General features: G+C 41.9%; 2 protein-coding genes across 2 annotated transcripts in view; one reads left to right on the top strand and one right to left on the bottom strand.

The window, feature by feature from the left end:
- Window positions 1-6,700, bottom strand: part of LOC127572115 (cytochrome c oxidase assembly protein COX18, mitochondrial) — a 31,117-nt gene extending 24,417 nt beyond the window's left edge. The window contains exon 1 of the mRNA XM_052019004.1: window positions 6,565-6,700. The gene's annotated coding sequence lies outside the window, so the exon portion shown is untranslated. The remainder of the gene's footprint in view (window positions 1-6,564) is intronic.
- Window positions 3,405-26,319, top strand: agxta (alanine--glyoxylate and serine--pyruvate aminotransferase a). The gene is made up of 11 exons (XM_052019003.1): window positions 3,405-4,076; window positions 8,633-8,825; window positions 16,117-16,181; window positions 17,037-17,137; window positions 19,000-19,070; window positions 20,390-20,474; window positions 21,423-21,518; window positions 21,975-22,044; window positions 23,089-23,184; window positions 24,052-24,180; window positions 25,537-26,319. Exons 1-11 carry the CDS (start codon window positions 3,768-3,770, stop codon window positions 25,636-25,638), a joined length of 1,317 nt encoding a protein of 438 aa, XP_051874963.1. The 5' UTR covers window positions 3,405-3,767; the 3' UTR covers window positions 25,639-26,319.

Raw genomic sequence — 26,319 nt, 5'->3', positions numbered from 1 at the left:
AGTACACTTCCTTGTCGCCATCTGAGATTCTGCCAACAACAATGGTATCACTGGCGAATTTATAAATGGAATTTGAGCTGTGTTTAGCCATGTAATCGTGAATGCAGAGAGAGTCGAGCAGTGGGCCAAGCACGCATTCTTGAGGTGTGCCTGTGTTGATTGTTACTACTGATTGTTATTACTGATCTGCACCAACTGTGGTCTCCAGATAATGAAGTCGAGGATCCAGTTGCAGAGGGAGGTGCAGAGGCCCAGGTTTTGAAGCTGGAGATGTGCAGCAAAGATTCACCAGACTATTTCTAGGGATGGCAGGTAGCTGTATAAGGGTGGACTGAGTAGGCCTGTAGAGTTTAGCAGAATGAGAGGAGATCTCATTGAAACTTAGAAAATTCTTAAGGGACTTGACAGGCTGGATGCAAGGACCGTGTTTTCCCTGCCTGGAATGTCCAGAATCAGGGATCACAGTCACTGAATAAAGGAGACACAAAAAATTCTGCAGATGCTGGAATCTGGAGCAATACACAAAAAGTGCTGGAGGAACTCAGCAGGTCAGACAGCATCCATGGAGGGAAATAAACAGTCGATGTTTCGGGCTGAGACCCTTCAACAGGACTGGAAAAGAAGAGGGCAGAAGCCAGTACAAGAATGTGGGGGGAGGGGGAGGGGAGGAGCACACACAGGCAGATGGTAGGTGAGTTCAGCTGATGGGCAAGTCCACGTGAGAGGGGGAAGGTAGGTGGGTGGGGGAGGGGGCGGGATGTAACAAGCTGAGAGGTGATAGATGGAAGAGACAAAGGGCTGAAGAAGAAGGAATCCGGTAGGAGAGGGCAGTGGACCATGGAGTAAAGGATGGAGGACGGGAGGAGGGGAGATGGGCAGGTCATCAAGGTGGGGGAAAGCAGCCACAGGAATAAGGGAAGACAAAGGAGTTGGGGGGGGCGCAGGGGGAAGAAAAGAAGGGGTGGGGTTACCGGAAGTTAGAGAAATCGATGTTGAGGCCATCAGGTTGGAGACTCCCAAGGTGAAATATGAGGTGTTGTTCCCCCAATCTGTGTCTGGCCTCAATGTGGCAGTAGAGGAGGCCGTGGATACACGTGTCTGTAAGAGTGGGATGTGGAATTGAAGTGGGTGGTCACCGGGAGGTCCTGGCTGTTGCAGCGGACGGAGCGAAGGGTTGGCCTTTTAGGACTGAAATAAGCAAGAATTTATGAAGAAGGTGGTGAATCATTGGAATTCTCTGCCTCAGATGGCTGTAGGGGTTAAGTCATTGAGTTTATTCAAAACAATAATCAATGGATTTCGTGCTTTTAAGGGAATCAAGGGATATGGAGACAGTGCAGGAAAATGACATTGAGGTAGAAGATTTGTCATAATTAATGGCAGGGCAGTTCTGAAGGACCAGATGTCCTACCGTTCCTCTTATTTCTTATGCTCTTCAACAGCTGAGGGTGATAGTTTGGTGTGGAGAATTGGATCAAGGGTGCAATGGGTTCACACCCCCAGAAGTATCTAGTCAAACTCCAAGACTGATATGAAATGACCTGGAAATGATTGTTATTGCACTTTAGCTAGGAGTAGTCAAGCTTAAAGTGAGAAAGACATGACAGGGGTAGAGACCTTCAGTATTACAGAGGTGCAAATAGCAGTGGGAGAGATTGAGCCAATGTGTGCCTAGGATTACTCAGACTCAAATATCACATCTTAGTGGATTTTGAGCTCAAAGACAATAGATTTGGACTGAGGAGGAAACTTCTGTATTGGATACCAGACAAGCTATATAGCAAATCAGACACAGTCAAAGGAGCTGGGTGTCATCAACATACATGCAGAGCTGCATTGTAATTGCATGGTATCACCAAGGAATAATATGTAGATGGGAAAAGAACACATCAAGAATAGATCCTTGTGTGCTCTAGAGGTTGTAGTGCAATTGGGGAGAAACAAGCTATTGTAGCTGATTCCACAGGACTGGATGGATACAAATGGACTAATATTTCTTTAAACAATTTTAAAAATTATATTTTAGCTCAGCCACGTGGTTGGCTTGTTAACATACTTAGTACAATGAAAAGTCAATGATGAATTGTTTTGAGAGTATGTGGTAACTGCCCCATAGATTAGCTATCAAATGCATACTACATCTTCATCATGATTTTGTTGCAATCCTGTCCATAACCTTGAGCTGAAGTGTGTTTACCAGTACATTGTGTGATAACCATCCAGATCCAGAAGTTATCAGTAGCATTTTTTCTCTTTCTTTCTGGCCATCCAATGAATGTTACAAATATACAATGATCAAGAAACTTTCACAAAGGTATTTCTGATCACGAGTGAAAATCAAAGAAACTGCAGTTGCTAAAATAAAAACAGAAAATGCTCAGCAGCTCAGGCTACATCTGTGGTAAGAGAAACAGAGTTAATGTTTCAGGTTGAAGACCCTTCGTCACCTGAGTATTTCCAGCATTTTCTGTTTTTATTTCTAATCACATTATGTGAACTGAAGAATGCTTCAAAGTGGAGCTTTATGGAAAGCACTGTTTGGATGATTCGGGATTTTGTGACAACTCAGTCCTCATCAAGAAGCCTTCCACTTCCTTCAACTGCTGCTCACCTCTCTGAGGCTTTTGAATAGGTAGACAACAACCAGCTCAGCCCTGATCTCCTATCACTTGGTTCTCAAATCCCTTCAGTCCAGTTACGCCATACCCACAGTACTGAAAGCAACATGATTACACTCACATACTACAGTTGTCATTCCTCCTTTTACGTGTGTGTGTGTGTGTGTGTGTGTGTGTGTGTGTGTGTTTTTCACTTTGTCTCATTTTGTGGAAATCAAACTTTAATTATTGACTCACGGACCCTTTGAAGCATACCAAAGGTGGCTGAATTGAGGATGTAGTGGAGTGGAGTTGTGTTAGCATCCATGTGGAAGCTGACCACGTGTAGATTAAAAAAAATGTAAGTTTCATGACGTTCAAACCTTTGGAGGTAATACCTTTGCTGTAGCTTTCAATGAGAGACAGGAGGAATCCTCCGAAAGAACAATAGAACCCCAGTAACCATGTCTGCAGTCTGTGATGTCTGTGGAAATTCAACATCATTACAGATAAATATGAAAATTTCCCAAAAGCATGTCAATGTGTACAAAAATAAATATTAATGGGATGATGTCCCTGCTAAGCTAGCCTGGCTGCAGTCCATCTACCCTACTCATCCCATGTGCTCCACAGCCAGTCAACTACAGTCTCCAGGTCACCGCCTCTGTATATCTGTTGATGATCTTCATGAGACAAATAAACGGCTGGTCATTTCATCCACAGAAAGACACGAGTTACCGTCAAACTTCTATAAAAGTACATGTTTTTGACAAATCAACCATATCTGATCTTGAATGGAATCATAGCTGGCATCTCTCTTGGAAGCTGGGCTAAATTTACTAATTAACAATGTATTTGTTTGAATAATTAACCATTAATCAGAATGTTTTCTTTCTATTCAAGTTATTTATTGACAAGAGCTCTAGCTGATCCTTTATTTTGGTAATCTGATCAGTCCATTTCCTTTTTAGATTTCTTTTCAAGCTTGCCTGACCTGGGAGACAAGAGCAGATTGGAAAGTACTTAAAAAAACTTCTGCATATGTTAGAGGGTTAAGGTGCAGTGGTCACTGTTAGTGAGGTCATATACCTTTCTTCTCATTTTGCAAAACAGCAGAAAAGTAATCAAAGACCCAGTTGTACAGGTGGTTACTGAGTTTGCTGCTGTGGAATGTTTTTAACAATGACAGGGGTTGTACTTCGGAGTGCTCTCCTGAATCGGTTGACAAGCTGTGGTCTCCTGGCTCAGGTCAAACGGAGCTCTAGTCCCCTTGAACAGCTGGGCTCTCAGTACAGGTTGCTCAGCCACAGCATGTCAGCCTATGCTGAACTCACAGTGCCTCCACCGCCAACCCTCTTTCAACCTCTAATTGTTCCCAGAAAACTCCTGCTGGGACCAGGACCGTCTAATATCTCTGCTCGGGTCCAGGAGGCAGGGGGCAAGCAGGTGATTGGACACATGCATACAGAGATGTTTCAGGTAAATTTTCTATCTCTGTTTGTTTTGTACACCTTTCTGAAAACTAATTTTCACTTGAAATTGTGATAAGTTGCTATAGAAATGCAAATTTTTGTAAATAGTAGATTAAATGCAGAGTTATTTGTGGGAAGTGAAAGAGAAGTTTGCAATACCACCACTCAGGACATTTTCTGTATTGAACAACAAAATCTTTTTGAGATCAGGTTCCGTGAAAGACGTTGAAATGATCTATCAACTCTTTGAAGGAATAGAAATTTGTATTGGGCAAGCATATAAAACATGTAGTACTGGATGAATTGAGCATTTCAAACAAGTGTCTAACAGGCAATCTATTCAATTCTGCATGTTTTGCATTGCCAGATTTTGATACTGCTACTTGATTTAATCCTCATAGTTTTCACTGAGGTGGTCCAGGGTAAGTAGTTAGTGCAATTGTTTGTTCTGAGGTAGCCCAGGGCCAGTACTTTGGTGCAGTGGTTTGTACTGAGGTGACCCAGGGTCAGTATTGACAGATTTGTTTGTGTTCAATGATGCAGGCTTATAATAATTTGATGCAGTTGTTTGCACTGAAATAGCCTGTTGGCTCTTTGTGCTTCATACAGTCTGGTTGCCTGACCTTGTAACCTGCCCTGTTACCATAAATATTGTTCAGTGAATCAAGTCGTGAAACATATCACACTGCACCATAGATTAGGATCTTTTGAAGTTGAAATATCTTTTGACTCATAGAGCCATAGATTTGTACAGTACGAAAAAAGGCCCTTTGGCCCATACTTGTTCATGCCGACCAAGATATATATTCAGGCTAATCCCATTTCCCAGCACTTGGCCCACATCCCTCTAAGTTCTTGTCATCCATATACCTGTCCACATACACCTTAAATGTATTTAATGTTCCTGCCTCAACCACTTCCTCTAGCAGCTGGTTCCATGTATCTACCAAGTAACGTGTGAAAAAGTTGCCCCTCAGGTTCTTATGAAACCATTCACCTCTAACCTTAGAGCTATGTCATCTAGTTTTCAATTCCCCAACCCTGGGAAAAAGACTGCTCACCCTACCTATGTCCTACGCTCCAAGGAATAAAGGCCCAGCCTGTCTAACCTCCCCCTATAACTTAGTCCCTCGAGTCCTGGCATCATCCTTACAAATCTTTTTTGCATTCTTTCCAGTTTAATCATACTCTTCCTATAACAGGGTGACCAAAACTGAACATAATAGTGGCCTCACCAACGTCTTACACAATCGTAACATAACCTCCCATCTTCTATTTTTAAAGCCCTGACTGATGAAGGCCAGCATGCCAAAAGCCTTGTTCACTGCCCTGTGACTCCACTTTAAGGGAACTATGCACCCTTATGCGTCTATGCATCGAACCTATGTATATTTGTGTGGGTTTGCCAGCATAATCTTTCTGCTGTTGCTGCACCAATTAGAACATTTATATGAAAATTCAATACTCAAATCTGTAGTTTACAGATAATACTCATATACATCTACAGTCAGAGGCTGTGTCGTACCATCAACATCCATAGGACATGCTCCCATTATACAACACTGTCTGCTTTAATAAAGGTTCATAGTGAGACCTGGAAAACATGACTACTTTCCATATCTTGGGAGTCATATCTTACTGATAATAACATTTTACATTGCCTTCAATGCACCAGCAAAATCTTTGTCTAACTGAGGAAAAGAGTGTTTGAAGGTCAAGATCTCAAACCCAGCATAAAGCACATGTTCTACTGGGCAGCAATGACCCATGTCCTCCTATATGCTTCTGAGATACAAAGGCATTTCAAGGCACTGGATAGGTCCCACCAATGCCATCTCTGATAAATCTTCCAACTCTACTAGTAGACCAGTTTCAGCATTTTCTCCTGGGCCAATATCTGAAGCACTGAGGTTCTAATTAGTCAGATCTATTCAGCAGGCCACGTTGTCAGTGTGCCTAACACCAGACTTCCAAAACAGACTGTCTGTTCTGAGCTCTGTCATGGTAAACAGGCAAAGGGAAAAAAATCAAGATATTCTCAAAGCCTCCTTGAAAAAATGCAACATCCCCTCTGACTACCAGAAATGAATGGCCCATGACCACTCAGATGGAGTAGGGACATATGGGATGGCACTGAGAACCTGGAAACCATATGCTGGGAGTGTGCAGAACTAACTACCACCACTTGCGTGAGAAAGTGGTCTTATACTGCCATGGTCTTTATTGTTTAAATCAAGTTTTTAAAGTTTTTTAAAGGATTCACTTTTTAGTTGCAGGTAATAGATAAGTGATGGAACATTGTTAATGTGAAACATTTCAGAATAGGCATGTAAATGGCAAAGGAGTTTCGACACATTCTGTTGGTTAGAGGAATAACAAGATCACCTGTAACTTGAACTGACAGCAGACTAATTGTGGTGGGGGAGCAAAGGAGGTCAGTAGATAAGAAAACGTTAGAACTACAAAGTTTAGAAGTCATGCAAAACGTATCAGACCTTGGCTAGACCAGTCCAGCTGAAGGGTTTCGATGCGAAATGTCGATTGTCCACTTCCCTCCACTGACACTGCCTGACCCGCTGAATTCTTCCAGCTTCTTCTTTGTTGCTCTTGGTGAGACCACACTTGGTACTGTGTCTGGTTGTCATATTTCTGAAAAGATCTATAGGTACCACAGAGAATGAAAACAAGGTTTACAGGATGGGAACAGAAATGCAAGGTAATGCCCATCATGAACAGAAGCAAATTCTAGGTCTTTTTTACCTTGGAGAGAGAAGCCTGAAAGGTGACCTGATAAAGGTCTAAAATTACACACAGTGGAGGCCTAGAAATTCAGGTGCTCCCCAGATTTGTACACTAGGTAGATATAGCAATGGCACACTAATCACCATTACTGCTGTGGCCCAGTCACAGAGTTTTAGTGGTTCCAAAGGCCTTGAGATGTGACTGAAAGGGGGTTTAACATTCATGCAATCAATAATATGCTGACTAGGAAAGTAAAAGACTAGTGCCATTGGACATATTGAGGCGTGGGCCATGTTAACAATCAGATATCAGGACAAGAGTGGGGGTGGTAGGTAGCTGCAAGCAAGTTTGGGGCTGGGTAATGGAGGGGGATATCTGTGGGCAAGATTAAGTCTGGAGCTGGAGGGGAGGGGTTGTCAGGGGCTTGGTGGGGAAGAGGTGTTGGGTAGCTGGGATAGGGTGTTGAGATTGGGGCCTCTTATCAAGAAGCTTAGGTCAACAGCATGATCAGTGGGTCAGGATTGTTGGTACTGTGTTGGAAGAAAAGGGAGTGAGATGGGTCAAGGACAAGTATAGGACTTGGGGGGGGTCCCATTCCGACTTTCTGCTGGGAAGACTTAGTTGGCATTGGAATGACCAACAGTGTTTATCTCTGGACAGTCTAATTTTGTCCACAGTGTTCAAATAGGATCATTCCATCAGAACTAAAGTCATCTTGTATGTGCTGATGCAGAAATCACATCAGGCATGCAAGGGTAAGTCAGACCTGAGTCTGGCTGATCAAATATCTGGGGTGACACACTTTGTCTCGGAAATGGTCTCAATCATATTCCATTCCAGAAAATACCAACTGTCAGATGCATAGTTCTGGCAAAAAAAACACTGTGTCCCCAAATTTTTAGTCCAGAGTCTTTCCATTTGTGTGGACATGCAAAACAAAAGGCCATCAAGATGAGATATTTACCAAGAAAGCAGAAATCAGTGGGTGTGAATATGAAACTCCCTAGGATATTGTTAAGGTGATTAGTGTAGATACAAAGAAGAAGGTGTGGCAACTCACGGTTTAGTCGGGCGAACTGGCTCGGCAGTCAGGTCGCGCGGCATCGGAGCGACGAGGCCCAAGATGGCGGCGGGCCTCGTCTTTCCGAGCGACGGGGAGAACCCGCGCGTGGGAAAGTCTTGATGACGTAATACTTACGTCATTGCCGGTTTCATTGGGTGGGAACAGTCTCCCTTAAAGGGCCTGCGCAAGGCGGGAAAATAAACCAGTTCTTGTTCGGCAATCCTCCGACTAGCGTCTTGTTTTATTCCGCGGTAGCAACCGCTACAAAGGAAATAAAGAGTTACCTTAGAAGTGTAAAATGAGAGAATATGATTGAATCTTTCATTTGTTTTTGGTGCTACAGGATGTGTAATTCTATGTAACAGAGAAACAGGAGAAGGATAATACATTAAATACAACATGGGTGTAATCCATTTGAGCCACGAGCATTTACCCTTGGTGTGTGCCAATAATTCTAATCCAAAACCCTCTAGTCTCCTTTGCTTCATCTACCTATCCAATCTAAACCTGAATATTCACATAGTTTCTTTGCCGACCACTAACCTTGAAATTGAGTTTGGGGTGAATGCATTTCCCCAGGTTGAATTCTTAGATGTTTAAGTCCTCATTCTTGGAATGCTAGAACTTCTTGTTCTTTCCAAGGGTATTTTTCAGATTTTATATTGTCTGATTTTAAACATTTCTATTTTATTTAAAGAAATAGTCAGCTAAGTTTGTTTCCCTGTATGGTGTCTCATTCCTTCTCTCTCTTGTTACAGATCATGGACGAAGTTAAGGCTGGGATACAGTACGCCTTTCAAACCACAAACAACCTGACTCTAGCAATCAGTGGCTCCGGGCATGCAGCTATGGAAGCAGCCTTAGCTAATGCAGTAGAGCCAGGAGATGTGGTGCTGATTGGAATTCATGGTGTGTGGGGTGAAAGGGCAGCAGACATTGCTGAGAGAATTGGTACGTTCTTTATTCTGTGATAACCATGACATAATGTGTTAATTCAACTTTAATTAATTCTCTCATTTAAACAAAAATCTTCTATCATCTATACTGAATGAATTTGATACATAGGACAATTAATATAAATATATACTTTCCTCCTTACTGAGGTTTCTTGGGCTAAGTAATGTCTGATTACAAAGGCTAATGGCAGGTCTCTACTGGTTACAAAGCTGATGTACTGTCAGAGTTTTCAATTTTGAGGAAAAAAACCTGGTCAGAGAGCAAATAATAGGTGATGTTATTTAGGTAAATGGTGTGGTAATGTTATTTTCTGGGAGGAACTTGTCCCACCCCTCCCCATTCACTCCTCCACAATCCCATTGAGCTGTTGCTATGTGGGGTCTGGCTTTAAGGGATGGAATTGACTCTGAATGGTAAGTTCCCACTGGGGTAAAGCACATTATGTAAGTCCAAATGTTGATCAGTGGTCACTGGTGAAGGCAGACAGCTTGCCTCTCACTGCAGATTCTCTACCACTTCCTGTTGTTGGTAAGAGGATGAATATTGGCCATTGCACTTGGCGCATCCAATGCAAAATACGGCCACTATATCTTTTCCCTCCACCTGAGAGAGCAGTGGAGGCCTCAGTTCACACTCATCTGGACAGTGCTCCTGTCACAAGTGCAGAACTCCCTTATCTGCACTGGAGTTCAGCCAATGCTAAGTCATGCCCTTTGCTTACTCAGAACTATATATCTGTCATAAGCAATATATCTAACTATGGACATATCAATAAACTTTCAAACGCAGATAAACCATTAAACAAAAATATAAGAAATGCTGAAAAACACTTTTTTTTCCTCAAGTATTTAAAATAAATCTTAATTAACGATCTAACGACTTCTGTCCCTGGTCCCTTGAAGTCAATCCCCTCCATTGAAATAAATGGAGAAGCATTCTCTGGCTTGGACCTAACCTGGCAAAGGGCTTTTGTTCGCAATCTTCACTGCTTAAAAAAATGCAAAATTTTTCCTCAATTTTGTTCCACGTTTACCTAGAAGTCCCAAAATTGTAGACACAGAAAAATCCGCAGTAACAGAAGTAAATGCTGATATTTCTCTGGAATATCTAGGCCATTATCTAATAAGGATAAAGAATATAAGAAATAGAAGCAGGAATACGCCATACATAACCTCAAGCTTATGCACCATTGAATAAGGTCACACCTCATCCATTTTCCCCACCCAATTCCTTAATGTTCACAAATCGAAAAACCTTCTCCTTCAATAACCTCATTGAATGAGAGTAAAGAATTCTAAAGATATACAAGCGTTGGAATATAAAAAGATGAAAGCAGAAAATGCTGGAAATATTCAGCAGGTCAGGCAACACCCATGGAAAGAGAAACAGAGTTTATGTTTCAGGTCAGAAGGCCCTTCATCAGAACCGGGAAAGTGTAAAGAACAAGTTTTAAGTTGCATGGAAGGTGGCGACATCTCTTATAGGGTGCGGCAGAATTGCTAATTAAGAGATTAATGAGAGAAGTTAGAGAGAAAACAAGGGGACATGTAAACATGAAATGTTCCAAATAAATGTTCCACATGGAAGCCTTAAATGGCTGACCCCTTGTCCTGCAATTCCAGCTTTTTCTGGCCTGAAGAAACAGTCTCTTTGTATTTTCCCCTTTCAGGATCTTTATCTCACAATGAAATCATCTCTTTTTTCCAAAGTCCAAAGTCCAGTGAGAATAGGCATATTCTGCTTAAGCTCTCCTCTCAGGACAACCTCCTCATCCCAGGGTTCAACCTTGTGAATCCACACTGCACTGTTTCCAAGGCAAGTATATCTCTCCTCGGGTATGGCAATTATAACTGCACATAAACCCCAAGGTGTGGTCTCCCTCAAACCCTGCACAACGGTAGAAAGACTACCTTCTGCACTCCATCCCCTTGCAATAAAGATAAACATACCACTTGCATTCCCAATTGTTTGTTGTTCCTGCATGTTTACTTTTTGTGTTTCATGAGCAAACACACCATGCCTCCTCTGTATACAATTAACTAGTTTACCTTCATTGAAAAAAAGTATTATTTTTACGTTCTTCCTTCAAAATCTCTCATTTCCCACCTCATTTTCCATCTACTACGTCCTTGCCAATCGGCTTAACCTGTCCAGATCCCTTTGCAGGGTCCCATCAACAAACTTGGACATGTTACACCCTGAGTTTTCATCTAAGCCTTTCATCTAAATTTTGAATGGTGAAGGACTCAGAATTGATCCCAATTTTACTGCATCAATAATAGTCTTCTAACCTGAAAAGGGGGATTATTTTTCTTCTCTCTCTTTCCTTTCACCAATCCTCTATCCATGCTAGGTTGTTAAGGATTGGGGAAAGGAAAGAGAGAGAAGAAAAATAATCTGCAAATGCCTGAGCCTGTGAGCCCTTACTTTATGTAAAAGCCTTTTGTGAGGTAACTTTGCATGCCTGTAAATCCAAACATATTACAACCACTGGATAACTACATTTATTCACATAGTTGCATCCTCAAAAAACTCCTTGTCCAACACATTTCTTTTCCATAAAAATCCCACCCAATCTGCTTAATGCTATGACATTGTGCTTTTACCAAGTCCTTAATGATGATGTCAGGAAAACTGGCCTGTTGCTTTGTATTTTCTCTCTCCCTACTTATTTTGAATAGTAGTGTTATACTTGCTACCTTCTGTGGTATCTTGGTTCTCTGTGTGACTATAATGTGAAATATGAAGAAACTCATCAGGTCTCAGATGTTCAAAAAATATGACTTTTTACTCCAATGGCTCCTTAGATTGAAGCTTCTGTATGCAGTGCTGCAATCCAGAGAAAGTCAACTAAGTGATTCAATACTTAAGAACATAAGAAAGAGAAACAGGAGTAGGCAACCTGCCCCTTCAAGTCTGCTCTTTTCATTCATCAAGATCATGGCTGATCTTCTACTCCAGTACCATCTTCACTATACTTCTTATTTCTCTTAATGTTCAGAAATCTATTGATCTCTGTTTTGAATGAACACAATGATCAAGATTCCACAGCCCTTTGAGTGAAGAAATTTCTCATCTATTCTGAATTTCTATTCCTATTCTGAAACTGTGTCTCCCTCATCCTAGTCAGAGAAAACATCATCCTTGCGTTCAGCTTAGAAGACCTTTAAAAAATTTGATGTAAGTTTTGATGAGATCTCCCCTCATTTTTCTAACTCTGGAGAACAGGGTCCCAGTCTCAGTCATTCCTCATACAGTAAACCTGCCATCCCTGGAACTAGTCTAGTGAATTTTCACTGCATTGCCTCTATGGCAAGGATATGCTTTCTTAGGTAAGGAGACCAAAACAGCAAACAATACTCCGGGCTCTGTATAATTGTAATGACTTCCTCATTCCTGCAATCAAACTCTCCCCAAGTATCTTGTGAAAATGCATACCCAGATCCCTTTGAACATCAACACTACCCCATCTTTCACCATTTAACAACTACTCCACTTTTCTGTTATGTGTACCTTAATTGGATGACTTCACATTATTCCACTTGCCATATCCTTGCCCATTTGATCAGCTTGCCAATATCCCCTGAGGTCTCTTCACTTACAATCCCACTTAGTTTGTACCTGGTAGTGAATAATTCATGTCTACAGCATTAAAAAGTTCAAATGTCTTCACTGACACTAACATCAGACATGGACCATCCTATTAAAGTGAATTTATACAACTGTCATATATATTTTCTTATGACAGAAGGAGACTATTTGGCACATTGAGTTCATGTCTGCACCCAGAGCAATCTATCAATCCCAGTTCCTCTGCAACCAATTCTCTTGCACATGCCCCATAACACTCCCTGATTATCTCACCAACCACCTACACAGAGGCAAATTGCAGAAGCCAATTAACCTAAAAGACAGCACATCTTTGTGGCATGGGAGGAAACTAGAGTGCCCAGGGAAAATCCCTGTGGTCAAAGAAAGAATGTGTACAATCTCCCTGTCCACACAGATAGCACCAGATTGAACCAGGCTTGCTGGAGCTGTGAGACTGGGAAGGGTGGTCCTTATCTTCTACTTGCCTCTCAGACTCACAGTTTCTCCCATTCTGTGTGCCTCACAGTTTTACAGTGAGGAAATAGTTTTCATGTTGTTGGATAGCAGTCCTGGCCTGACTGACACAGTTATGAGCTGATGCATTTTGTGCATTTGGGAAAGGAAAATGAGGCAAGGGGTAGATGGGAGCATGTGGCTGGGCTTGTGTCAGGAGGAAGTAAGAATATAAAATGCAAAGATGTTCTGCATCAACAATAACCAGTGTGCAGAGACGATTAATTTTCCATAATTGGAGTGAGGTAAGGCAAAGGTCTGAGGGCTGCAGATAGCAGGATCAGCAGATAGAAGATGGGACAGAATTGAAGGGGACTGGACTGGAGGTGGATTGAATTGATGGAAAGTCTGGGAGAGCAAAAATACACTTCACTGTGTTGTGTAGCACTAACACCATGCTAAATGGGACAGAAGGTGAACAGATCTAGTAACTCAGAACTGGGCAAGCATGAGATGCCGCGGGCCATCAGCAGCAGCAGATTTGTATTCAACCACAATCTCTGACGTCATGGCCCAACATATCCCCCACTCTACCATCACCATCAAACAAGAGGACCTGGTTCAATGCAGAGTGCATGAGGGCACACCGGGAGCAGCACCAGGCATACCTCAGAATGAGGAATCAACCTGGTGAAGCTACGTGACAGGACTACTTGCATGCCAAATATCATAAACAGCATGCAATACAGAAAGCTAAGCGATATCACAACCAAAGAATCAGATCTAAGCTCTGCATTCCTGCCATATCCAGTCATGAATGGTGGTGCACACTTAAACAGCTCACTGGAGGTGCAGGCTCCACATTTTTCCCCATTCTCAATGAGGGGCGAGCCCAGCACATCAGTGCAAAAGAGAAAGCTGAAGCATTTGCAAGAACTTTCATCAGAAGTGCCATGTGGATGACACATCTTAGCCACCTCCAGTGGTCTCCAGCATGATAGATACGAGTCTTCAGCCAATTCGATTCACTCCTGATGATATCAGGAAACAACTAAAGGCATTGGATACAGCAAATATAATGTGCCCTGACAACATTCCGACAATGGTACTGAAGACTTGTGCTCCAGAACCTGCTGCACCTTTGGCCAAGCTATTCCAGTACCAACACTGGCATCTGCCCAACAATGTGGAAAATTGCCCAGGTATGTTCTGTCCACAAAAAGCAGGACAAATCTAACCCAGCCAATTACCGTACCATTAGTCTACTCTCGATCATCAGCAAAATGATGAAAGGGATAATCGATGGTGCTATCAAGTGGCACTTGTTTAGCAACGACTTGCTCACAGAAGCTGAGTTTGGGTTTCACCGAAGAAGCTTCTGACCTCATTACAGCCCCTCAGTCGAAACATGGACAAAAGAGCTGAACTCTAGAAGTGAAGTGAGAGTAACTGCCCTTGACATCAAGGCAGCATTTGATCGAGCAGGGTATCAAGGAGCCCTGGCTAAACTGGAATGAATGGGAATCAGGGCGGAAACCCTCCGCTGGTTGGAATCATACCTAGCACAAAGGAAGATAGTTGTGGTGGTTGGAGGTCAATCATCTCAGCCTCAGGACATCACTGCATGAGTTCCTCAGGGTAGTGTCCCAGGCTCAACCATCAGCTGCTTCATCAATGACCTTCCTTCAGTCATAAGGTCAGAAGTAGGAATGTTCACTGATGATTGCACAATGTTCATCATCATTCACCACCCCTCAGATAACGAAGCTGTCCACAACCAAATGCAGCAAGACCTAAACAATATCCAGGCCAGGGCTGATATGTGGCAAGTAACATTTGCACCACATAAGTGCCAGGTAATGATGATATCCATCAAGAGAAAATCCAGCTATCACCCTTAACACTCAATGGCATGACCATCACTGAATCCCTCATTATTAATATCCTGGGGTTACCATTGACCAGAAACTGAAATGGAGTAGCCAAAGACACAATGTGGCAGGTTAGAGGCTAGGAATCCTGTGGTTAGTAACTCACCTCATAGCTCCCCAAAACCTGTCCACCATCTACAATGCTCAAGTTAGGAGTGTTAGGAGTGTGGAGTGGACTCTCCACTTGCCTGAATGAGTGCAGCTTCAACAACACTCCAGAGGCTTGACACCATCCAGGACACAGCAGCCTGCCTGATAGGCACCCCATCCACAACCATTCACTCACTCCGCTACCAATACATAGTAGCAGCAGTTTGTACCATCCACAAGATGCACTGCAGCAACTCACCAAGACTCCTAGGACAGCACCTTCCAAACCAACAACATCTACCAGCTAGAAGGACAAGGGCAGCAAAACACCACCACCTGGAAGTTGCCCTCCAAGCCACACATCATCCTGACTTGGACATTTATCACTGTTCCTTCACTGTCACTGGGTCTAAATTTGGGAACTCCCTCCCTAACAGCATTGTGGGTCTACCCACACCTCAAGGACTGCAGTGGTTCAAGAAGGCAGCTCACCACCACCTTCTCAAGCGTATCTAGGGATGGGTAATTAAATGCTGGCTCAGCCTGCGAGGCCCACATCCCTGGAACTGTTGCTGGAGCTGCTGCCTGAAATCCCAGTCCAGAGTCTGGAATGAGGATGAAATACATGAGGTTTGGAATGATTCATACTAATATTCCTTAAACGTGCAAGGTGCCTAGAGTAGGTTATCACCTGCTTTATATATTGCTACCCAGAAGTAGCCTGACTTGGCCTAGCAGTTGTTTGGCCTTGAACCTAAATCATTGCTATGTCACTCTCTGGGTGCTTTATCAACCTACAGGATTATTCTGTGGGTTGAAGGTCTTGCACTGCAAAAATGGTAGTTGTTTCCTCAGCCTTAAGTTCCAAAATCCTCCCTTAAAGTTTCTGCTTCCCCTTTTCTCTCTCCCTTCTCCCTTAAGACAGGCCTAAAAACGTATGTCATGGTCACCTGGCCTAATATCTCTGCAGTGCAGGATCAAAATTGATTTCACTGTGCATTATGAGGCATTTCAGGACCTTTTACCAATGTTAAAAGCCACTATAGATAGATGTTGTTCTGCCATTGATCTCTCTGTAGACCAAGCTTTTGGCTGAACAAGGCTAAAAAGTTAATATTGGAGATTAAGTAAGGTCATCCTTTGAAATCCTAACATTCCATATAGCTCTGTTGAAGCCAGAGCATTATCTTGTAACAGTGACATTTTCCTTTGTATTTAAGGTGGAGATGTTAGGAGATTTGTAAAACCTCCAGGGGAAAGTTTCAACTTGCAAGAAATTGAACAGGTTTGTGACTCTTTCTTTCTGTAAGTGTGCACAAGTGACAGTGAGAATGTGTATGCTCAGTTGTGGTATATGGACCTGTTTGTGTTCGGGATTCTGTGATGCAAATTTAAGTGGGAATTTGTCCACAATCAAGCAGAACACGATTGTTCAGCCTGTTGGTAAAATCCACTCCCTAAATCATAGAGGTTGCTGTTTGTAAATATTATTCTCACGGTTGGTCAGATTTTGGAGAGAAACATAACGGTTGTCCACCAGAACTAATTGGTTTAATGCATGTTCCCAGCTCAAACCCAAAGGAATGGAAACTTTGATCATTCATGTACATCCACACCTGGGCAATGATTTATAGGTAGTAAGATGTTTGCACCTTATTTCAACAAGCAATCAAACCAGATTCCTCTTGGATTAAGGGCCTATTTCCATGCTGTGTAACTCTATGACAATTCCTCCTGCAGAATGCTAACAAAGTTTGTGGCCAAGGTTTTTGTTGCTGGAGGGAGATACTGAGTCCTCCTTCTCAGTATCCCAGGCTTCGCAAATGGCAGTGAATGATACTAGTCCCAATTAGTTGGGGAGTGATAAAATTAAGTTCTTACACACAGTGGGAAAAGACATTGAGGTAGGTAATCAATCATTAGAAGTTCAGCTGAGAAGGAAAGAAACCTGTTGGCCAAGCAGCAAAAGACTCTGTGTTCCAAACTGAATGCAACCAGTGTTACAAGAATGATATTAACCAGCACCAGGTTCTAAAGAGGGCAGAAGCAATGCTTTTGAAGTTAGCTTTTTGGCTGTACTGAACAGTACTGCTTTTGACCATATGTGGGCCGCATACTAAAGATCTACCGTATTTTACAGGCTCTGGTACAGCATAAGCCTGTTCTGTTTTTCATCACACATGGAGAGTCCTCCTCAGGTGTGGTTCAGCAGATGGATGGGATAGGACCTCTCTGTCACAAGTAAGTGCATGTCGATCACACAATGAAACTGGAGATATCTAACTTTCAACTTTTTCCTCCTTAGTTTTCATTTTGATTTAAAAAGTTAAAGGGCAGCTGTACTGTTAAAGGCCATTTAATTTATCCTCATATCAAACCTTAGTTGTTGGTTCGCCTTTACATCATTATTAATTAATTAAGGGATGCCAAAGTATCAGCAAAATTTATTTATAAAGTAAAATCATTATTCTATGTGATAACGAAACATCAATATCTGATGTAATAATTTCAACTATACAGGAGGATGGGGAAATTAAAATGGAAAATTGATGATGGAAAGTTTGGGTAGATTTTCTAAGCATTTGCCCATTGAAATGAACAGGAACTTTCAATATATGTTTCTGGTGAATAACAAATATCAGTAAGAGCAAGGCAAAACTAGTAAATTGGTTTATTATTGTCACACGTACTGAGGTACAGTGAAACACTTTATTTTGCATGCCATCCATGCAGATCATTTCATATCAGTTCATCGAGGTAGTACACGGGAAAAGCAATAATAGAATGCAGAATATAGTGTTACAGTTGCAGAGAAATTGCAGTGCAGGCAGACAATAAGGTGCAAGGCCATGACGAGGTAGATTGTGAGGTCAAGAGTCCATCTTAATGTACAAGAGGTCCGTTCAATCATCTTATAACAGCGGTAAAGAAGCTGTCCTTGAGCCTGGTGGTACCCACTTTCAGGCTTTTGTATCTTCTGCCTGATAGGAGGGGGAGAAGAAAAAATGTCTGTGGTGGGAGGGGTCTTTGATTCTGTTGGCTGCTTTACCGAGGCAGCAAGAAGTATGGACAGAGTTCATGGAGGGGAGGCTGGTTTCTGTGATGTGCTGAGCTGTGTCCACAACTCTCCACAGTTTCTTGCGGTCCCTGGCAGAGCAGTTGCCATACCAAGCCGTGATGCATCCGGATAGGATGCCTTCTGTTGTGCATCCTTAAAAATTGGTGAGGGCCAACGGGAACATGCCAAATTTCTTTAGCCTCCTGAGGAAGTAGAGGCGCTGGTGCGCTTTCTTGGCCATGGTGTCCACATGGTTAGACCAGGACAAGCTATTGGTAATGTTTACTCGTAGGAATTTGAAGCTCTCAACCATCTCGATCTCAGAAGCATTGATGTTAACAGGAGCGTGTGTACCGACCCACTTCCTGAAGTCAATGACCAACTCTTCTGTTTTGTTGACATTGAAGGAAAGGTTGTTGTCACGACACTAGGCCCTCTATCTCCTTCCTGTACTCCAACTTGTCCCTGTACTCCAACTCGTCGTTATTTGAGATTTGGCACCACTATTGTGGTGTCATTTGCAAACTTATAGATGGAGTTAGAGAAAACTCTGGCTACACATTTATGAGAAGCTTTATTATGGTTGCCATAAAAGAGTCTCGTTAGGAATATTAAGCCTTTTTCACCAACCAATTGCTGAGTGGTGACTTGATAAAGGTATATAAAATTATGGGGTCGATAGATACCTTCTCATGGTGGAGGTGTCTAAGATAAGAGGGCATGGGTTTAAGGTGAGAGGTAGAAGGTTTAGAGGGGATCTGAAGGGGAAAGAGAGTGTTGGAGTCTGGAATGCGCAGCTTGAAGAGATAGTGGAGACACATACTCTCATGGCATCTGAGAAGCACTTAGACAAGTACTTTAATTGCCAAGGCTCAGAAGGCTATGGACTCAATATGGGTAATGGGACTTGTATAGTTAGGTATAACGGACAGCATGGACATGATAGGCCAAACAGCCTATTTCTAGTTGTATGACTCTAGTTAATACTGTGATGCTTAAACACCTCGTCTTTACCCATCTCTAGTGTTGTTTTATTTCTTTCCAGGCATAATTGTTTGTTGCTGGTTGACTCTGTTGCCTCTTTAGGTGGGGCCCCTCTCTACATGGATAAGCAGGGTACGTATGAGACCCAATGTTGTTAACAAAAGTAAGCTATCTCAATTTTCTGCCTTCCTTTATAATTTCATTTAAGATATAAAGTGAAAATAAAGAAGGCTGGAAATACTCAGCAGCTGAGACAGCATCTGTGGGGAGAGAAAAACAAATGTCACAGTGGCACAGCTCGTGGAACTGTGTCCTCATAACCCCAGAGACCTGGGTTCAATGCTGACCTCCGGCACTGTCTGTGTGAAGTTTTCACTTTCTCCCTGTGACTATGAGGGTTTCCCTTGGTGCTCCACTTTCTTCCTGCATCCCAAAGCTGTGCAGGTCAGTAAGATATTACCCCTAGGTGAGTGGTGGATGGCGATGTGGGAATAAAATCTGTTAAGTGTAGGATTAGTATAAAATAGGTACCTGATGGTTGACGCACATTTGGTTGGCCGAAGGGCTTGTTTCTAAGCTTATGATTCCATGACTCTGCAAGAACATTTCAGGTCAAATTTTCAGTCCTATCTTAGAGCAACAGCAACACAATATGAATTTCTTTCATCAGGAGCATTTAATTTCAAGATTCGTAGAGCTTTCTTAGTCTGGACTTTGCTTAAACTCAGGAAAGTATGGTGCCAGTTTTCATTCTGTTGCTGGCTGCTGGAATAGTTACTTCCCATACTTCCTTCCTTCCCAACCCACCCCTGCCATTCAATGACAGGGTCCTAATGAATTGGAACAGAGTTTACAGTGATAGGGTGGCAACTTCCTCTATAGCTTTTGCTGGAATTTTGAAACTTTAATCCTTTTAACTTTCTTTTAACCTGGGTATCTGTCTTCCCACTTCACTAAATTTCATCCACCGCCTGGGAAACATTTTTTTAAAACCAATTACTACATGCTTTGTAACAACTTCAGTAGCAACTTCGGTAGCTTGAGGTTAAGCATCAAGCTCAGTGGCCTGAAGAGAACACTTACAACCCTGCCCTCCCACTGAAGAGCTGCACTCAAAGGGGGTGCTGCTCAGATTCAGTCTTTCTCAACCTGCAATAAATCATTAGAGAACCATTGTTGTTTAAAACAACTACTTTTCATTCAGCATACATTCCAGGGATCCACTGATAAACGCAACATGTATAATTAGGCGCATACTGAATGATAACTGGATCAACAAGCTTACTTAAGGCAGTAAATAGCAATTTTGATACTTCCCATATCTCCTCAGTTGTCTGGCCCTCCCTATGAATTACACAACAGCCAGACCCAGCAGTTTGTTGGCATCGCTCGGAGTGTTGTATATCTGGCCTGCTATTCCAGACTGATGTGACCATCTTTTCCCAATTCAGGTATTGACATCCTTTACTCTGGATCCCAGAAAGTCCTCAACTGTCCCCCTGGAACAGCACCAATCTCCTTTAATGACAAAGCCTGGTTTGTAACTGCTTTATGTTTTTTCTCACCTGCTCTGCCACTTTAGTGATCCCAGGGAACCACAAGAGACCATGTCCTGCCTCCCATCTGTTACCCATGATTATAACTGTGAACACAAATGCAGGCTGATTTCACACCCCATCCCGATTATTGTTGGACCACAAGCTGCCACAAAGAAATAACCTTTTGAGGAATAGGAGAGTAGTTTCAAGTCAATATTTATCCCTTGTCACTTATAATAAAACAGATGAACTGGTTATACAGATCTTTGTGGAACCTCGGTGTTTACAAACTGGTTGCAGTTGTTTCTACTTTACTATAATGAAAACATTTCAAATTTAGGTGTACACAAGTGGTTGGAAAGTTTCTGAGACTGCAAAGAGTGGAATACAAATACACTTATTTCCTCAACATTTTTATTGGCAGGAAGACTTATTTTGCCCAATGAAATCAGGGACTAACTGCAAAGAGTGCAACATAAAGCAATTCCCATTGCTTCACTCTTCTCACAATTCTCTGATTTAAACATGCATTACTTTTACTTTTCAAATCCATTATCACCTATGGTGTCATAGCTAATTACCCATCATTTTACGCAAATTCTTAAAGATGCCTTGACTCCATTTCAGCAAAACTGTTACTTTCACATCTTCATTGCCATAATTTCCCTCAGCCATTCAGTGCACCTGAAGAATAAATTGAATGAGAACATTCCAGATTGCTTCCTCTTTGTATTCATATTCCTTCCTTCCTTGCTTATCAGCCTCCCTCTTGCAGCAACACTTTTGTGTATGACCATTCAATAGAATGGCATATCTTGGATATGTGACAACAACCAGAAGCATATAGGTGGTCCCAATCATCAGCAAACTCACAGAACATCAAACTATACCTCTTTACAGATGTTCTGCATCAGTTTCTAAAATTAGCTTTCTGTTTTGTTTACAGCCAGAAAATATTTAATCGGAAGAAGAAACCTACTTCTCTGTATCTCGACATGAGTTGGCTCTCAAACTTCTGGGGCTGTGATGGGAGTCCAAGAAAGTGGGATAGAGTTCTGTTATTTCATTGTAGGAAATATTTGAGATTTGGGGGATACCTGGGTGGGACAGGGTGGAATCCCAGCAGGGAGAGGAATTGACACACTGTAAAGGAATGGGACGGAGTGTCTGGGAGGGAGCGGGACAGTGCTTCTGGGAGGGAGAGAGACGGAGTATCCGGGAGGGAGAGGGACGGTGTTTTTGGGAGGGAGAGAGATGAAGTGTCCGGGAGGGAGAGGGAAGGGGTGACCAGATAGGAAACAGAATGAGTAATTGGGTAAAGAGAGAATTTGTATCTGATTGACAAAAATTAGAAAAACGATGGAAAATGCTTCTGTGAGCCTTGCCGAAAGGGAAAATAATCAGAGGTAATTTCTTGGGTCCAGGAGGCAGCTACTTATATAATATGCTGAATCCCACTGTATTGAAAATATAGCAGTTTTGTATTTTATTTTTACAGATACCATCATACAAGCCCCATCACCTGTCTTTTTGCATTGAGAGAGGCACTTGCAATTCTTGCAGAAGAGGTGGGTGTTGTTGAGTTTATGCAATTTGGAATGGATAATTTTTTCGATGTCTTCATCCATTGCAAGCAACAGGCACACCCGAAGCAGCACAAGTATACTCACACCTAATCCAGTAAACTCACACATCAAGCAATCAGTAGGTAACTTCCCGCAGTGAAGCAACATGGGCCATTTAAGATCCTGAGCTCCCCACCCTTGCTTGCCAACTCCACTATTATGTAAAAGATATTCATAATGTGAGCCTTTAGACATGAGCATGCATGTTTCCTACATATTGTTAAGAACAAGCACAGGTGTCAAGATCTATCAAAACCTATCAAAAACAACACATTTAACATACTCCTTTCCAGGACTGTATCAGTCTGCACTAGGTCAGTATTCACCTAACTTCTTTCCTCCCTTGGGTCAATATCTAACTGACTGTACTCTATTATTGCACCCCTCACTTAGGATAGTGACCGTTACTTCTGATAGAAGTTTATAAAATTATGAGAGACATAGACAATCCAGTATCTTTTTCCCAGGGTCGAAATGTCCAATACTAGAGGGCGTGCATTTGAGGTGAGAGGCGGAAAGTTTAAAAGAGATGTGTGGCAAACTTTCTTTTTTTTACATAGAGAATAGTGGGTGCCTGGAACATGCTGCCATGGGTGGTGGTGGAGGCAGATATGACAGGCGTTTAAGAGATTCATAGATAGGCACATGAGTATGCAGAGAATGGAGGGAAATGGATATTGTGTAGGCAGAAGGGATTAGTTTAATTAGGTGTCATTAATTTAATTAGTTCGGCACAACATCGTAGGCCAAAGGGCCTGTTCCTGTGCTGTACTGTTCTACGTTCAACTTTGAGTCCTGCATTTTACTCCATCTGTTTCTTTTCCATGAGTTCTGACTTCTAGCTGTTCCTTCCAATTATTCTCTATTTTGTCTGTTACCTCACATCCTGCCTGTACACACTTGGGTCTGATAAGAAGTACTGGGAGTGTGAGATCATTGTTTCTCAGTCTTGACTTTTTGTGAAGTATTGGTGCCAACTCTCTGCAGGGCCTTGAGAAACATTGGAAACTTCACCAGGAGAATGCTGAGTACTTGCACAAAGGCCTCCAGGACATCGGTTTGAAACTCTTTGTCAAAGACAAGGTAAATGCTTCAGTTTGAAACCAACCAGGGTAGTTCACAGTGAAATGTTTTGCATCTGTCATTGTTGGAGAGGCAGTGTTTGTAAGCATTCGTCCCCTCATGAGTAAGGATCAAGCAGCATGGATCAAACATACATAATAACATTCATAGATGCTTCATTGTGAGCAGGTTGTGAGTCAAAGATGGGTAGAGAAGTAAATGGTTTGGGGAAATAATGGAGCTGGCCCTGTGGATAAGCAGCACTCCTTAAAGTACTTAAACTTGAATTCGAGCAGCTGAGTGGGATTATGGTTAAGAATCAAAATAAAACCTCATACCCACTTATACTTCACATGGAGGTAGACCAGATTCCTTACATTGATGAACTCCCCTACTTATTAACCAATTACTTTATGTTTAACTACTGCACTGTTATTTTGAAGAACCCTATCTTTCCTCAGTCCTTATTTTGCCCTGTGGGTAGATGATAGAATTTTAACCCATGTGATAGGATAATGAATTAAATTTGCTAAAATTGCTGGCATGTTGTAAGCCCAATGCCATCCTGCTGATCTCTACGTTTAACCTGAGCATGTTGGATTCTGTGTTGGGATCCTGCTCTGGGAAAGGTTGGTAGCTTCCTTCCATTGAAAAAGATATCAACAGATGTCTAGGACTTCCACCGCACATGGGCTTCCCAAACAGCCCTGTGAAATCACAGAGTGAATGCAGAGGCATTGGATATTACTAGACATAGCATTAAGTTTATCAGGCTCATAGCTTTTTTTTTAAAATCGGAGTCTGCAAAAAAAATCTTCACAGAACTTGATTGGGAGTTTAAGAAATTTTGGAAGAAAAACATTAAAATATTTGACTTTCACTTTTCAGGCTATAAGACTTCCCACAGTCACAACAATTGCGGTCCCAGACGGTTATGAATGGAAAGACATTACTGACTTTATAATGAAGAACTACCAGATCGAGATCACTGGAGGACTGGGGCCCACTGTTGGCATGGTATGTGGAAGGTGGTACAGGGAAGGTGACCTGTTGCACAGAATTCAGACATGCACATTTTTATGTGAATTGTATAATTTTATCTGTGTATTTTTAACAAGAACACTTCCACTGCAACTACTGCTTGTCTACATACTACATATGTGGTGGTGGTGGGGGGGGGGGGCTGCGGGTATCACCTGGTGTAGCATAGTTGTAGGGCATTAAGAAAGTAATCAGGTCTTCAATATCTGGAGCCATGGAATATACCTGTCAAGGATATATTCTGTCTTAAAGTGAATAGTTTTCATGAAAGTATGTTTGTTTACAATCACATGCATTACTTGCATTCATTCTGGCTAAACAAATGTTTATGGCAGTAAATATCTTAACAAGATAGGTGCATATCATGTAGGATTCCTCACTTTGGTATTGAGCTGAGTAGCTGTGGAAATTGTCTGTACGTGTAGCTCACAAGATTACTTCAGCAAAGCCTGTTAGAAGCAGATGATTTTCAATCACTTCTGACAGAGGAAAATATTGAAGTGCTTATCTGTGTTTATTCTTTAGGTCAGATATTGCAGCAACAAGCAGTGCAATTAGTCCTTGTGGGGTCTGTGTGTGATTCATTCTTGGGCAAATTCTTTCCTTCAAGTAAGGAATCACAGCAACACAGCTGTTAACCTATAACTGTTCATTAACCTCTTCCCTCTGGTTCATGTAGTTTCAAGTAAGCGCAAGATACTTGATGGTAAAACGTTTGAACAGACTATTGAATTAAAGTAGATGTAACTGACTCAATGATGTACAGTGGGTTTTAGATTCCAGTTCTATTTTTTGAGTTTTTTTTTAAAGATCATACCCCTTTAAACTACATTTTGTCTATGTCAACGGTAGACATCATGAATAAAATCTCATGACATGGGTGTCCCAAAATGGCTTCAAAGCAGATCATTTATGCAAAGAGGGTATAACTGTTCATTCCAAAGCCACTTCCCTGTAGCAGCACTTGCAGACTTAACACTGAAGAGTAGTAGTAATTAATCAATCCCTCTACCCCTGCTTATGAGACAAGCCACCAAAGTTGCACGTTGATTACTCAGGGTTCACATCATTTAATTGAGATATTAAAGTCAAAGACAAGCTAGGATTTCTTACAATATTTCATTCTGTTAATATTTGAAAGTTTGTTACTTCAAAATTCAAGGTGCAAGGATCTCCAGGATGTCCAGCAGCAGGTGAAGAAGAGCAAGACCTCTTTCATAATGGATGTTCTTCTTCCTAGTGTAGCCTTTGCATCACTGCTTGAAAAAAACAGATTTATCCTGATGTTTCTAAGCTATCCACAACTAAAGAAATCCTTTTTCTGGTCTTCAGGTTTTGCGGGTTGGATTGATGGGCATCAATAGTACAAAGGCTAATGCAGATCTTGTGCTCCAAGCTCTGAAGGATGCCCTTCAGAACTGCAAAAGAAACTAATGAGCTAAGGTCAGAGCAACTGAATGGTTCCAGGACCTGTTAACCAGGCGACTGAAGAGAAAACTAATCGCTGATGTACAAGCAATGACAAAACAAAACTTGGCTCCAATTGCACCAAAGCCCATCAATGACTTTAGAGTTTTATATTGCTAACAGTTTGGTTCATAGAGTCCAAGGTGTTCCTAAGCTACTAATGAAGAGAATCAATGAATCAAATCTTTCTGAATTTGGAGAATAATTTTTTGAAGTTGAAGGACTGGTATGTTCACTGACATCATTAAACTTGATTTATTTTTGTCTTTGCAAAGCCAAACAGAATGAAGAACTTAATCACATTTTCTCTTGCCTCAGTTTAATGGCCTTCAGCGTTGGCCCCTGATGGGTCTGGGTGTCAGAGAAAAAGGGTGCCAAGATTGTCCCTAGGCTGTTACACAATGACATAAATTGAAGGAGGGAATTGTTCCAAAAGCTCCACCATTCTAGTCAGGCCAGGGAGGTGTCTGTGGTTATAGGAGTGAAGCAGGCGAGGGAACGTGGTCACGCTGATAGCAGGAGATATTGTGAAGGTAACAGACTTCACTCTATTCAATACACTGTTGAGAATTGTATCAATCCAATATGCTCATTTACAATAATGGAACAGGTGAAAATGTTTACTGAATAAACACCATTCTGCTCGTT

The sequence above is a fragment of the Pristis pectinata genome, chromosome 6 (assembly GCF_009764475.1).
Source record: "Pristis pectinata isolate sPriPec2 chromosome 6, sPriPec2.1.pri, whole genome shotgun sequence".
NCBI classification, from domain to species: domain Eukaryota; kingdom Metazoa; phylum Chordata; class Chondrichthyes; order Rhinopristiformes; family Pristidae; genus Pristis; species Pristis pectinata.
This window is presented reverse-complemented; position numbering and strand designations above follow the sequence as displayed.

Coding starts and splice junctions, on each gene's coding strand:
- agxta (XM_052019003.1), top strand. CDS start 3,768: ATGTTTTTAACAATGACAGGGGTTGTACTTCGGAGTGCTCTCCTGAAT. Junction 16,182..17,036: donor ACTTGCAAGAAATTGAACAG/GTTTGTGACTCT, acceptor CGTATTTTACAG/GCTCTGGTACAGCATAAGCC. Junction 24,181..25,536: donor TGGGGCCCACTGTTGGCATG/GTATGTGGAAGG, acceptor TCTGGTCTTCAG/GTTTTGCGGGTTGGATTGAT.